The sequence below is a fragment of the Balaenoptera borealis genome, assembly GCF_965194805.1.
Source record: "Balaenoptera borealis genome assembly, chromosome: 1".
In the NCBI taxonomy this organism is placed as follows: Eukaryota; Metazoa; Chordata; class Mammalia; order Artiodactyla; family Balaenopteridae; genus Balaenoptera; species Balaenoptera borealis.
This window is the reverse complement of record NC_138860.1, coordinates 24,121,076-24,134,364: the sequence shown is the minus strand read 5'-3', so window position 1 is coordinate 24,134,364 and position 13,289 is coordinate 24,121,076. Positions and strand designations below refer to the sequence as shown.

At 50.4% G+C, this 13,289-nt stretch overlaps 1 protein-coding gene across 1 annotated transcript in view; it reads left to right on the top strand.

Moving 5' to 3' along the window:
- The window catches only part of PARP1 (poly(ADP-ribose) polymerase 1), a 42,096-nt gene that overhangs the window by 22,871 nt on the left and 5,936 nt on the right, over positions 1-13,289 (top strand). Inside the window, exons 9-16 of the mRNA XM_082391197.1 lie at positions 34-174; positions 864-1,106; positions 1,410-1,478; positions 1,668-1,800; positions 3,681-3,876; positions 7,945-8,073; positions 11,114-11,197; positions 12,666-12,788. Of these exons, the coding sequence (XP_082247323.1) occupies positions 34-174; positions 864-1,106; positions 1,410-1,478; positions 1,668-1,800; positions 3,681-3,876; positions 7,945-8,073; positions 11,114-11,197; positions 12,666-12,788 (1,118 nt within the window). The remainder of the gene's footprint in view (positions 1-33; positions 175-863; positions 1,107-1,409; positions 1,479-1,667; positions 1,801-3,680; positions 3,877-7,944; positions 8,074-11,113; positions 11,198-12,665; positions 12,789-13,289) is intronic.

Below are 13,289 nucleotides of genomic sequence, written 5' to 3'. Positions count from 1 at the left end.
GCCCTGCCTAGTGATCCTTTTCTCCCATCCCAGACAAGCCGTTATCCAACATGAAGATCCTGACTCTTGGGAAACTGTCCCAGAACAAGGACGAAGTGAAGGCCACCATCGAGAAACTCGGGGGGAAGTTGACGGGGACCGCCAACAAGGCCTCCCTGTGCATCAGTACCAAAAGTGAGTTCAATCTGCCTGTGAACCAGAGGGATCCCTGTCTTTTGTGGTTGTGTTGAGAATTAAATGAGGTGAAGTGCCGAGCGCAGTGTCTGACACACAGAGGGACCCCAAAAATGTGTCTCTTATCATCGCTGGCATTGTTCAGGTTCTCTGTAAAGGGATGTGGGCACTTGTACTTGGCATTGCTGCTCCGTGTTGTGGTCTATATTCACGTATCTAAAACTCCCAAGTAAAGACTGTAGCCTACTCTTCTCACCTTGTTCACAAGATGTTGGTAGGTTTGCCTCCAGACAAAAAGTTCGCAGCTTAAGCAGGTTTGGAAAATGCAGAGTTAAACAAAGGTGAACAGGTTTCTTTGCAGGCTTAATATGCCGACGACCACTGTAAGTCTCCAAGGCCAGAAAACAGTGCACCGCTCTTCCCATGTGAATCTGACTTCGTTTCTCTGTGTAATACCTGTTAACATCTCGTTCTGTAGAAGGGTTTGGAGAAAGCAGCTCTCACTCATCACACCTTAGAAAAAGGGGGATGTTGCTGGTGAGAGACGATTGTCGAAATGAACCAAGGCCCCAAGCACTAGATCTTGAAGGAGAGGAGAGCTGTGGGTGACGAGGGTTGGGAAGTACCCAGCAAGTAATAACTGTGTAGTGATTTGAGATTTCAAAGTTCTTTCCCTCCGATTTGAACAGAGGAGGTAGACAAGATGAATAAAAAGATGGAGGAAGTAAAAGAAGCTAACGTCCGCGTCGTGTCTGAGGATTTCCTCCAGGACATCTCCGCCTCGACCAAGAGCCTTCAGGAGTTGCTCTCAACCCACCTCTTGTCCCCCTGGGGGGCCGAGGTGAAGGCGGAGCCTGTTGAAGCCGTGGCCCCAAAAGGGAAGTCGGGGGCTGTGCTCTCCAAGAAGAGCAAGGGCCCCGTCAAGGAGGAAGGTGAGGCCCCGAGCTGCCCCGCCCTGCCGTGGCCCCATCCCGCCGGGGGCCGTGGCCTCTGCCAGGCTGGCCAGGTCCGCCTGCGCACAGCCTCTCCGTTGGCGCCCGAATGGTCTGTTGAACGCTGCCCACACCAGTTTTCTCATTCGTTTTCCCTGGGCGCAGGGTGGTGCGAGGCAGCGTACAGATGCCATGTTGGCATCTGACACAGGTGAAGGTGACCCACTCGCCCTGCCTGCCACCTTCCCCTTACTTTTTATTTATTTTTAATTTAATGTTTGCATTTCCCTATCCCCTTCCAAGGTACCAACAAATCTGAAAAGAGAATGAAATTGACTCTTAAAGGAGGAGCAGCTGTCGACCCTGATTCTGGTAAGGAAGCGGGAGTGAGCAGAGTGAGCTGTGGGCACCCCGTTGGGTGAGGGAAACCGCGTGGGACAGGGCCGCGCCTCGCCCCCCAGCCTCAAGGCTCCCCGGTCCTGAGAGCGCACACGTCTTGTGGGGAACCTGCAGACCCCCTTCTCCCTGTGGGAATCGTCACAGGAGCTCTGTCCGTGACAGGTCTGGAACACAGCGCACACGTCCTGGAGAAAGGCGGGAAGGTCTTCAGCGCCACCCTCGGCCTGGTGGACATCGTTAAGGGAACCAACTCCTATTACAAGCTGCAGCTCCTGGAGGACGACAGAGAGAGCAGGTGCGCCGGGGGCGGGAGTGGCCAGCAGAGCTGTGCTGAGAGGCTCTCAGTGCTCCTGGGGAGGCAGCCGCCTCATGAAGGGCGTGGGGGCGTCATGAGGCCTGCAGTGAGGGAGGGAAGAGGCCCTCGCCCCGGACAGCCTTTCTGTCCTCACTCATCAGCGTTACCTCGGGCTCCCCAGTTACTAAAGGCGCTACGGTTTGCATCTGTTTGTATGTTTTATTTTGAACATAGTGGAGGCAGGTAAGAGCCAGTTCTGGGGTGCTGAGGGGCTGGGCTGGCTTGGCCACGCACACTTTTCTAGTAGGGGCGGTTCTCTGCCAAGTCGATGGGCCCTCATTGCAGCCAGCACAGAACAGGAGCTGTACGTAAGTGGGGAAGGTGTGTTAAGTTCTAAGGGCGGGGGGGAAAGCCCTTTCATATATTAAACTGACCTTTCCTTTTTAGCAAATGAAAACAATTTACACATTGGAACTCTAGGAGATCGAAAAAGCTTTCCTCGTTAAAAGGCAAACCCCTGTGAGAGTGGCAGCCCCCGGGGGATACAGTCAGCGCCCGGTGCATCTTGGCCAGCCGCAGGTTGTAGGCAGTGGCAGGCTCAGGCTCTTCACATCCCTTCAGCTTCTCACCAAACCTTGCATTGAAAATGTGAATGTCAGAAGTGACCCTTAAAAGAGCACACAGTATCTGTGTGGCTACTTAAAATTTCTGAAGAAATAAAATCCTGTGTCGTTTAGTTTACTACCTACTCTTGTTGGAGATTTGAAGGTCAAAGTAGGGTATCTTGCTTGTAAAACATACCTTCCAAAAGCTAGATGTGTATTGGAGTGCAGGAGAAGGGATAGGGTTTTTGTGGAAATGTGCTGAGTGCCAGAGTGTGTTAAACACCAGGCAAATGAGAACAGAATTGTCCACCTCCAGCAAGCAAATTCTAATGGTGATTTTGGACATGGGCGTTATTCTGGTGGCCTAGATTTATTGGTTTTTAGAGGGAAAGGACAATGTGGGCTGTTAGAGTCAGAAGGTTTTTTTCAGGATAGGTCAGCGTGGTGTCTTCCAAACATTTCCAGAGGGAAATAACCCAGCAGAGAATGAATTTGTATTTCTCTGGGCAGTAGCCCAAAAAAACAGCAGGAAGCCCCAAGTCTTCTTTGAAATCTCTGGTTTTATTTTTAAAATGCATCCGAATCTTTCAGGGTTTCCGATATATCTGTGTTTATTGTGATGTAAAATTTAACTTATGCATGATTTCCACTAAGAAAAATGACCTCGCCCAAAGCTAGGCAGCACAGCCCGCAGGGTACCCAAGACTTGGCCCTAGATTGAGATAGAAACTGAAGATGCTAGCTGGGTCTGTAGGTGGCTGACCCTGCAGGCCAGTGGCCCACCCCCTCCCATTTCATCACATCTCAGCCTCTGATCTGAGCCAAAGGTTCTTCATTATTTTTAATACATGTCGTTGATGGTTGCATCACCTTGAGCGCATGACTTCCAAGTGTTACTTGCCGTGTTTCTTTGGGGAAGAGAATTGGATGTTCTTACGTGAAGGTCCGTAGGCCTCAGGATTTACTCCTCAATTTAGGCTGCCAGATCCAAGGTTAACCTGCTCTTTGGTACTTTTTATAGCCCATTTGCCAATATGATTTGGAAGGGCATTTTTTAATTACTTTAAACTTACAACGCTCAGTTTAATAAGAGTAAAATAAAGGTCCTTCATTGTAATACCAGTTCCTTTTGTTCCTCTTTGTCAGTCACCATCATTTTGGGGTGTTTGCAGTTGTTTCTCCCTCAAGGGGAATGGCAGGGAAGGGAAACTCATTCTGAAATACAACAGGCTGACCCATGAATTTGTATCTGATGTTCCTCCTCTCCTCCCACAGGTATTGGATATTCAGGTCCTGGGGCCGCGTGGGCACGGTAATTGGTAGTAACAAACTGGAGCAGATGCCATCCAAGGAGGATGCCATTGAGCAGTTTACGAAATTATATGAAGAGAAAACCGGGAATGCCTGGCACTCCAAAAACTTCACAAAATATCCCAAAAAGTTCTACCCTCTGGAGATTGACTATGGCCAGGTAATCACTTAATGCTCTTACACCTTCTAGTTCTGGTAAAAGGAAGGGACACTGTTCTTTTAAAAACATGCCATGGATCAGATGGCATCATTGGTGAATCCTGTCAAATGTTTAAAGAATTAATACTGGTGCTTCATAAACTTTTCAAAAAGAGAGAAGAAGAGGGAACACTCTTCAAATCATTATGTGAGACCAGTATTATCCTGATACCAAAGACGAACAAAGACATCACGAGAAAACTCCAGTCCAATATCCTTATAAATATAGATGCAAAATCCTCAACAAAATACTAACAAACTGAATCTAGCAGCACATGAGGATTTATGCACCATGACTGAGTGGGATTTATCCCAGGAATGCAAGGTTGGTTCAACGTGCAAGTCAAGTCAATGTAATACAACATGAATAGAATAAAGGACAGAAGCCACACAGTCATCCTAGTAAACATAGAAAAGGCATTTCATAAAGTCCAGCACCCTTTCATGAATAGAATCTACACCGTGAAATATGAGATGGCGCTTAGATGAGAACAGTGTGAGCATTTGTAAGACTGTCAAGGAGGAACAGTCTTTGAAGTTGCTCCCTAAACACAACAGGGAGTAATTCACAGATTCCAGGTGGTTTCTTATCTGAAGCTATGTTGAATCATAGATCACGTGACTTGCTTTATCATCAAGATAGAATTATAGTGATTTGACGTGCTCCAGTAGGTCCCAGTTTTTAGTCCCAAATTATTTCCTAATAATTTCCCATTATTTATATTTGTTGCTTGACCATCTGCCTATATATTACCAGACAGCCTTCCGTTGTCTCTTGGCTGATACTTGTGGCCATTGGTTTTGACAAAATGCTTACCTTGTTTTTATTTTATTTTATTTATTTTTATTTTTGGCTGTGTTGGGTCTTCGTTGCTGCACGTGGGCTTTCTCTAGCTGCAGCGAGCGGGGGCTACTCTTCTTTGCGGTGGGCGGGCTTCTCATTGAGGTGGGTTCTCTTGTTGCAGAGCACGGGCTCTAGGTGCACAGGCTTCAGTAGTTGCAGCACGTGGGCTTCAGTAGTTGTGGCTCGCAGGCTCTAGAGCGCAGGCTCAGTGGTTGTGGCCCACGGGCTTAGTTGGTCCGCGGCACGCGGGATCTTCCCGGACCAGGGATCAAACCCGTGTCCCCTGCATTGGCAGGCAAATTCTTAACCATTGTGCCACCAGGGAAGTCGCACCTTGTTTTTATATGAAAACTTACTGCTTTTATAATGGGGGGTGGTGCACGCTTATTTTGCAGAAAGAAAGAGATTTGTAGATGGTATAGATTTAATTCCAAATTTTTGAGCCCTAACATGTCTTAAAGGGGGAATTCTTTAGTTTATAGAGAGTGTCATGAGCTCCACCATTAAAAATAGAAATTAGCTCTTATATAATGTTGAGGTGGAGAACTTGGAGTTTAGAGTTGCACAGACTTGGTCTAACTCAGCAGTGCCCCCTACTGAGTTTATTTTTCCCATTTCAAAAATATATACAGTTGAACAACACAGGTTTGAACTGCATGGGTCCACTTATATGTGGAATTTTTTTCATTAGCAAATACTACAGTTCCACACAATCTGTGGTTGGTTGAATCCACAGATGCAGCACTGAGGATAGGGAGAAGCCAGGAATATGGAGGACCAACTCTGTTATTCTCGGATTTTCGACTGCACAGAAGGTTAATGCCCTTAGTCCCTGAGTTGCTCAAGGGTCAACTGTATTTGTTTTAGAAAATTTTGAGAAAGACAGAGGCACAAAGAATTAAAATCATGGTATATGTCTTTATATACTTCTTTCACCTCACAGCTACTTTTCTCCACTGTAACACTGGAGTCTTTCCTTACATACTGTGTTGCCACCACCAGCTTTTGGCCTTACTGTTCTAGGAGCATTTCCTCATGTCTTCTAGAGCAATGCTGTCCAACAGAGAGAGATAGGCAGCCACTTAGGCAATTTTAAATATTCTAGTAGCTGCATTTTAAAAAGCAAAATGAAACAATGAAATTAATACTAGTTATGTATTTAACCCAGAATGTCCAAAATACTATCATTTTGATATATTAATATCATTGAGATATTTGTACCTTTTTTTTTTTAACTGAATATTTGATAGCTGGTATATTTTTAGCTCTTACAACACAGCTCAATTCAGAGTGGTCACATGTCAAAACCAGTGACTACTGTATTAAACTGCACTGAACTAGAGCATCATTTCTTAAGTCTGTATAGAATTCCATCCTGTGGGTGGCCGTTATTTGTAATTTACCAAACAACACTCTCCCATGCCCCAATTAGATATTTAGATTATTTCCAGGTATTTGCTATGATGATGCTGATATACTTATCTCTGTGCTTGTTATCATTAGAGATTGAGCTACCAGGTCACAGAGTATATGTATTTAAATAAGGCTTTTTAACATACTGATAGTTTGCCTTCAATGAAGTTATAACTAGAGCAGGGGTCCCCAGTCCCTGGGCCACGGACCAGTACCTACTAGGAACCGGGCCGCACAGCAGGAGGTAAGCGTCAGGCGAGGGAGCCAAGCTTCATCTCTATTTACAGCCGCTCCCCATCGCTCGCGTTACCGCCTGAGCTCCACCCTATCAAATCAGCGACAGCGTTAGATTCTCATAGGAGCGCGAACCCTACTGTGAACTGCGCATGCGAGGGATCTAGGTTGCGCGCTCCTTAACGCGCGATGATCTGAGGTGGAACTGAGGCGGTGATGATATCGCTGGGGAGCGGCTGCAAATACAGATTATCATTAGCAGAGAGGTTTGACTGCCCAGAGACCATAATAATAAATCAGTTGCTTGCAGACTCGTATCAAAACCCTATCAATGAGTGGCAAGTGAAATCAAGCTCAGGGCTCCCACTGATTCTGCATTATGGTGAGTTGTATAATTATTTCATTATATATTACAGTGTACTAACAATAGAAATAAAGTGCACAATAAATGTAACGCGCTTGAATCATCCTGAAACCATCCCCCCACCCCCAGTCCGTGGAAAAATTGTCTTCCACAAAACCGGTCCCTGGTGCCAAAAAGATTGGGGACCACTGAGCTAGAGGATAAGAATGCATTTAAGACTTGTGTTGAAAACTTGTGTTTCAGCATTAAGAGTAGATGTATTGTGCCCCTGACAGCAGCAGCCCTGAACACTAGCACACAGGTTCCTCTCTGCAGCTTTGTTAAGCCAAGCAGATTCCAAGCTCAAGGCCCAATGCCAGTTACCTTCATGCAAAACAAATACCAAACACCGTTAGCTGTTAGGGACACCGTGATGGTCATAGTCCCTGCCCTTGTGGGTTCAAAAGTGAGAAGGGTTAAGGCGTTTTCCGTATAGCCGGGTCTTGGCTCAGCCTGGATTCCCCAGATGGCAGGGGTAAAGGCCTGTGCTAGTAGAATATTAGGAAGAGCAATCCCAGGGAACAGGGGTGAGAGGTGCAGACTTGGGAGGGTTGATGCTAGGATGCGCTTTAACACTGTCAAGCTGCCTGGCAGGAAGTCGGACTGTTAGCTTGGTCCTCTGGCACTATAGAGAAGGCTGTGTGGATTCAGTCTTGGGGGAGGCAGGGCAAGAGAAGAAAGGAGACAAGATTTGTCCATCAGTCCAGTGTCCCCTGGGTCCAAGATCACCCTTATAGCTGCCCAGCACTTCCAGGTTGGGCATGAGTGGGCCCCGGGCAGGTTCCCAGTCCCAGGGCACCAGCAGCCCCGGCATGGGAGGCAGTGAGGGAGGAGGTGAGGGCATGAGGGGAGTGTGGGTGTCTGCGGGTCTGCCTGTACAGAGCTGGATGCTTCAGTGGCGTCTAGAATAAGAATCTGGAGCAGCCAAGAGGACTTGGAGGGGTGCACAGGAAGTATCTGATCCTGTACACACTCATATATGCTTCTCCTGGCAACTAATGCCAAACCTTTTTGATTAACAGCTTTTTTTTTTGGCTGGTGGCACTCCGTCCTGTGTCCTTTCTCTGCCAAACACCACCACCACTTTGCTTGGGTTGTTTAATTGTGTCCCTTCCTGATTTTCTTTTTCCCTAAAGGATGAAGAGGCAGTAAAGAAGTTGACGGTAAACCCTGGCACCAAGTCCAAGCTCCCCAAGCCAGTGCAGGACCTCATTAAGATGATCTTTGATGTGGAAAGTATGAAGAAAGCCATGGTGGAGTATGAGGTTACTGCACTTTCGTTTTATTTGTGAGCGTTTGCTGGGGTTGATGATTTGAGTGCCGAGTTGGCAACGAGTTTGGTGGCTGGTCTTCAGCCTGAGACATGCAGGAGCTCTGAGGCCCGGGGTGCTTGCTCTTTTGCAGATCGTTGGCCTGCTGTGAAATAGATGGTGTGTTGTCCCCTGGGTCCCTAGACCCACTTGCACTTTTCCCCTTGTTGCCATGATGGAGTGTGGACATGGTCTTTTGTGGCCCAACCAAGCGGGCCACCTGGAGCTGTCATGGGAAGTCCAAGACACGGCCCACTTACAGTAAAAGAACTGCTGTAACCAGCACTGACAGAAGTGCAGAGAGCTTCTGGCACTTGGTTCATCAGATAAAATTCATACCAGCTGTTTTTAAGAAGAGATTGGGCTGGGTGGGATGGGGGTGATGGAAATGTTTTTGTCCAGGAAAAGTGGCGGGGACCCTGGCCAAGGCCAGGCGTTTTCAGTTTGTTTCCCTGGGAAATGAGTGCAGAAGGGCCCCTTGTTCTTGCTGCCTCTGGCATCAGAGCTCTTGAGTGCTGACCCAAGGGGCAATTCCCACAGAGGTCATCCAGGCGCTGCTGGTATCTGGCTGGCAAACAGACTCTCCCCTCTTCTCCAGCCACCGAGCCCAGAAGCTTCAGGCTGCTCTGAAAAACAAGCAGGGACCAGCAGAGAGAGCAAGAATTGCAGATCGGCCTCGGGCATTACGCCCCTTCGCCGCTTGCTCCCTCCCTGCTTCTTCCCAGGGCCTTCCCAGAGGCTCCAGGCAGCCTTGGAGGGGGGCGGGACAAATCTGGGTGGTATAAACCACTGGCAGCCTCTCTTCCTCAGCCCGTATCTCCCTGTCTGGAGCTCAGCCTGGCAGGACTGCTCAGGCTCCACTGCTGTTAGAAAACAGAGTGTTGGGTCACCTCCTAGGAAACCCCTAATGGGTGTGAAGATAGCCAGGGCTTGTACGGACGTCTTGTTCAAACAGATAAACAACCCGACTTCTGTCTGGGAGGTCTGACTAGTTTGAACAGCTTGTGGGTGGGCTCACCAGGAATGCTGGCAGAGAGATGTGCGGGGAGGCGGGGAGGAGGGCAGGAGGCATCTTCGTCTCATTAACGTTTCAAAAGAAATGTCCCACGTGTCATTTCCGGCTTCCTGTGCTGTGGCTTATCTGTGATTCATAGAATTTCTCAACTGTGATCAGACCCAGTCTCTTTCTGTGAAAATGACATTTTTTTTTTTTTAGCTTGTTTTACACTCAAGACAGGGAACTAGTTGATTAGCAGGAAGCAGAGGGCCAGGGGGCTGCTGCTGGAAGGCAGGCTGTGTTGAGAATGTGGAGGGTGGGGCGCCCACTCCCAGGCTGATGGGCTGTACGTGGGATTGGGTGGCCAGGTAGATGAGTAAACATGGTACCCAGGGGAACTGAGCGCTCCCTGTGAGGCAGGTGAGTCCTGAGCCCAGAGCAGAGTCGCAGCCGAGGCTGGGAGGGTGTGTGCTGTATCCAGGGTCCGGGCTGCATCTCTAGAAGGCTCCCGCTGGCTGCAGCTGTGGCTCTCAGGGCCCTGAGCCCAGGGCATCTCTCCCACTTTTCACTTTCTCCCCAAACGCAGCTGCTGTGGAGCCCCTGCCCCCAGCCCACAGTCGGGAGTGGAGGCAGCTTGTGTTGGCTGAGCCCTGTTCCTGTTCTTGCGGCCTTTGTGTGTGTGTTGAGGGTGTCGGTTAGAGAGACCAGGTCTTTTTTTAAATAAACACCAAAATGAGACAGCTCAGGGAAATCGCTCCCCTCAGAGCATGTGCTCTCCCTCTGGTCACACTGCCCTTGGTCAGAGCATCTTCCGGAGTTCCTTCTTTAGAATTGCTTTCGAGCCAACTCACGGTCCATGCTAAGGTCACTCTGTTCTTTTATTTTACTGTGGTCTTGGCTCAAAGTACGTTATCCACCTTCTTCCCCGGACTGAGCGCCAACTGTTTAACTCCTCCCAGAAACCGGCTCTCCCCTGGGGATGGACAGCACGGAGGGTACAGAGACGCTGACGTGCCATAGCTTGTCGTCATTGGACGCTGTCACCACTGGCCCCTGATTGGTTCCTGATGGGCTGTGAGCACTTTCACATCCTATTTCATTTAATCGGCATAGTGGTCTCATCTCTCAAGTGCTTGTCCAGCTCAGTCTTTGTTCCAGGCCCTGCAGGTGCTGGAGATGTCAAGATGGGCAAGGTGCAGTCCTGGGGCCGGGAGCTCAGAGGGTCCACTGGGAACAATCCTGGAGACAGTGGCTCAGGTTTCAGAGTGAGGGGCCCCATGCGGCACTGAGGCGGGAGAGGGGCCGAGCCAGCGTTCGGGCAGGTCACTGCCACAGGGAGCGGGTGCCTCGCTCGCTAGCTGGCGACCAGACCTCGGCCCCCAGAGTTCATGCTTCTGCCGCAGCAGCCCGCTTGCCGCCTCCCTGGATGCTGGTTCCCAGGGTATTGCGAGCAGCACTGTCGTAGGGACAGGTGTTTAACCTGTGGGGTGACTGACTGGAAGGGCACACTGTTGATTTGGTATAAGCATGTGTGTTCAGGAGTGTGTCCTTTTAAAAATCATTTTCACTGCTTTATGGTTCTTAGTTTCCGGGTGGGAATGGCCTTGGCTCTGAGACCCCAGGGAGGGTGCACCTTCGTCCTCACTTTGGAATTAGATGGGAGTCCTGCTGTGTCACCTTCTTCCAGAAGCGTGGGGCTGTTTCAGGCTAAGCGTGGGGCTGTTTCAGGCTGAGTGCAGGGGTGGGCGAGCCCTGCTTGGCTTATCCCTGCCGTAAATGCAGTGAGCCGGAATCTTCCCTCACAGACTCCTGTCCCCTGCACTGGGGGCGAGGCTGCAGAGCCTGTGGAGCTGGGTCACCGGGTCTCCCCGGGAGGACCGGAAGGACTTGTGACTGCTTCTGTAAGGGCCCAGGAGGCCTGGGCTGCTGCTTGGTCTGGCTCTCCCGTCATCTCGCTGCACAGTGCTTTCAAAGGGAAAAATACCCCTGTCTCCTCAGATTGACCTTCAGAAGATGCCCTTGGGGAAGCTGAGCAAAAGGCAGATCCAGGCTGCGTACTCCATCCTTAGTGAGGTCCAGCAGGTAAGCGAGGGTCCAACCTCTCCTCCATCTGCCCGGGGGGGTCTCCTGGCTGGCCTGTCGTGGCAGGGGGCGGTGGAGAGCATGCAGCAGTACATTTACTCAAGGTTACCTGAAATAGACGTACTGATTCATGATGATTTAGATGTTTTCAATTCAACAAGTATGACAAGTGCCTGCCACTTGCAAAAAGATGGTCGCAATACTAATGAATTAGCGGTGTTTTCAGTTATCAGCTATGCAGTAAACTCCCTATACACCTAATGAGGAATTTCATTCTCCTGCCTCATAAAAATGTTCTGATTTTATTTTGTGTGTCCTTAAGAGAAGCTGAGTTTACTTTGCAGTTACTAGGAAATCATCAAATAGGAAGTTAAATGTTGTCTTTCTTTCATTTATGTTCATTCACCATCAATTTGCTGAGCATCTCCAACGTCCCCCAGTCCCCGGAGCCTGATTTAAGCCTCTGCCCTGAAGGTGCTGGAGGGTTCCACTTGTATTTGGGAGTGGCGTGTGAAAGAAGAAAAGCACACAGGAAGCTGAAGTGGGACCGGGGAGATGGGCTCTGGCTGGTGCTGGAGAGGAGGCCCTGAAATGTAGCAATTAAATCTGGTTACAGCCGGTCCTGAGCAGTGACCCCTTTCCTCGTTACCCACTGCCTGAGACCTGAAAGGCTTTCCTCAGCCCAGGCTCTTTCCTGTTCCAGAATGCTCAGGTGGAGGGGCTGGGGTGGTGTCCTTTGCCCATAGCACAGAGCAGACTGCAGCACAGGCAGAGGTTTATGGTGTGGACAAGCCCGTGTCACAGTGAGAAGCAGGCTTGGAGCTTCGTGCCTGCAGGGTGCCGAGTCGCTGCCCCTTTACCGTCCTGTGGGCCCCTAGGGTGCCTGCCAAGTATGCAGTGACTGGTGCAGCTCCTCCAGCGCTTTGTGCACTTGCTGAGCACCTTCTGCATAGAGCACTGACTGGCATTGCAGCACAGGGAGGGGCTCGCCTTTCTGTGCCTGGCCCTGGCCCTCCGGGGGCACCAAAGACGAATTCCCCACCTTACAGATGAAGGTCAGTGGCCAAAGGGGCCTGGCTGAATTTGATAGCAGTGGGGTTTTTTCTCCCTTTCAGCATTTTATTACGAAATGTTTACAAACGTACAAAAAGTTGAAAGCCGTGAGCCCACCACCTAGATGCCGCAGGTGACGTTTTGCGGAGCGGTGTGTGTCTATAACTACACAGCTCTCTGTACAAGTGAAGTTGTGTACGAGAAGCCCTGTGTGTGCCAAGCCGCACAGTTTGAGGACGAGATCCTGCCACCGCCCAGTTGGGTGGCACCCCAGGGAGGAGGTTTCCTGGCCCGTGCGCACCGCAGGCTGCCTCGGGACTCGGCTGCAGCACCCAGCTTCCAGAGGAGAAAGCCCAGCCAGGTGCTGGGGACTCAGTGCTGCTTCAGTCTGTTCCCTCTGTCCCCTCTCCTGAAGGCAGTGTCCCAGGGCAGCAGCGACTCCCAGATCCTGGATCTCTCCAATCGCTTCTACACGCTGATCCCCCACGACTTCGGGATGAAGAAGCCTCCGCTCCTGAGCAGCCCAGACAGCGTGCAGGTAGCACCGACGCTCAGCAGGGGCCCCGGGCCCCGGGCTCCGCAGGGCTGGGTGTCGCTCGCGTGCCACTGCCCCTCCGTGTCCTGATTCCTGAAGGCAGCGGCCAGTGCCGGAGGCCCACCACTGGGCCCTCGTTTTGAAGTGGGGTTTCTACCCGTACTGGGAGCCCGCCCAAGGGTAGAACGGTTGGCTTTTCCTGCCCTTGCTGGACCACGTCAATCTGGGGGAAAGGAGCCTTATGAGAGGGGGCGCGTCTTCCTCCCTGCCTCCCCTGCCTGCTTCATAAGGGAGCCGGTGATCAGTCCCCACCTGTCAACCAGTGCGTGCAAGAGGAAAGACCGTTCTTACCATCACCGTGTGGCTTCTGCCTCTTCTCCCCCAGGGAGCCAGCCTCCTTAGCGTTCCAGAAATCCTTAGGAGTGTTCACTGTGAACGGATGACGGGCTGCCCCTGAGCAGCTAGGAGGCACCTCTTCACTGTCTGTGTTGGACGTTACCTGGG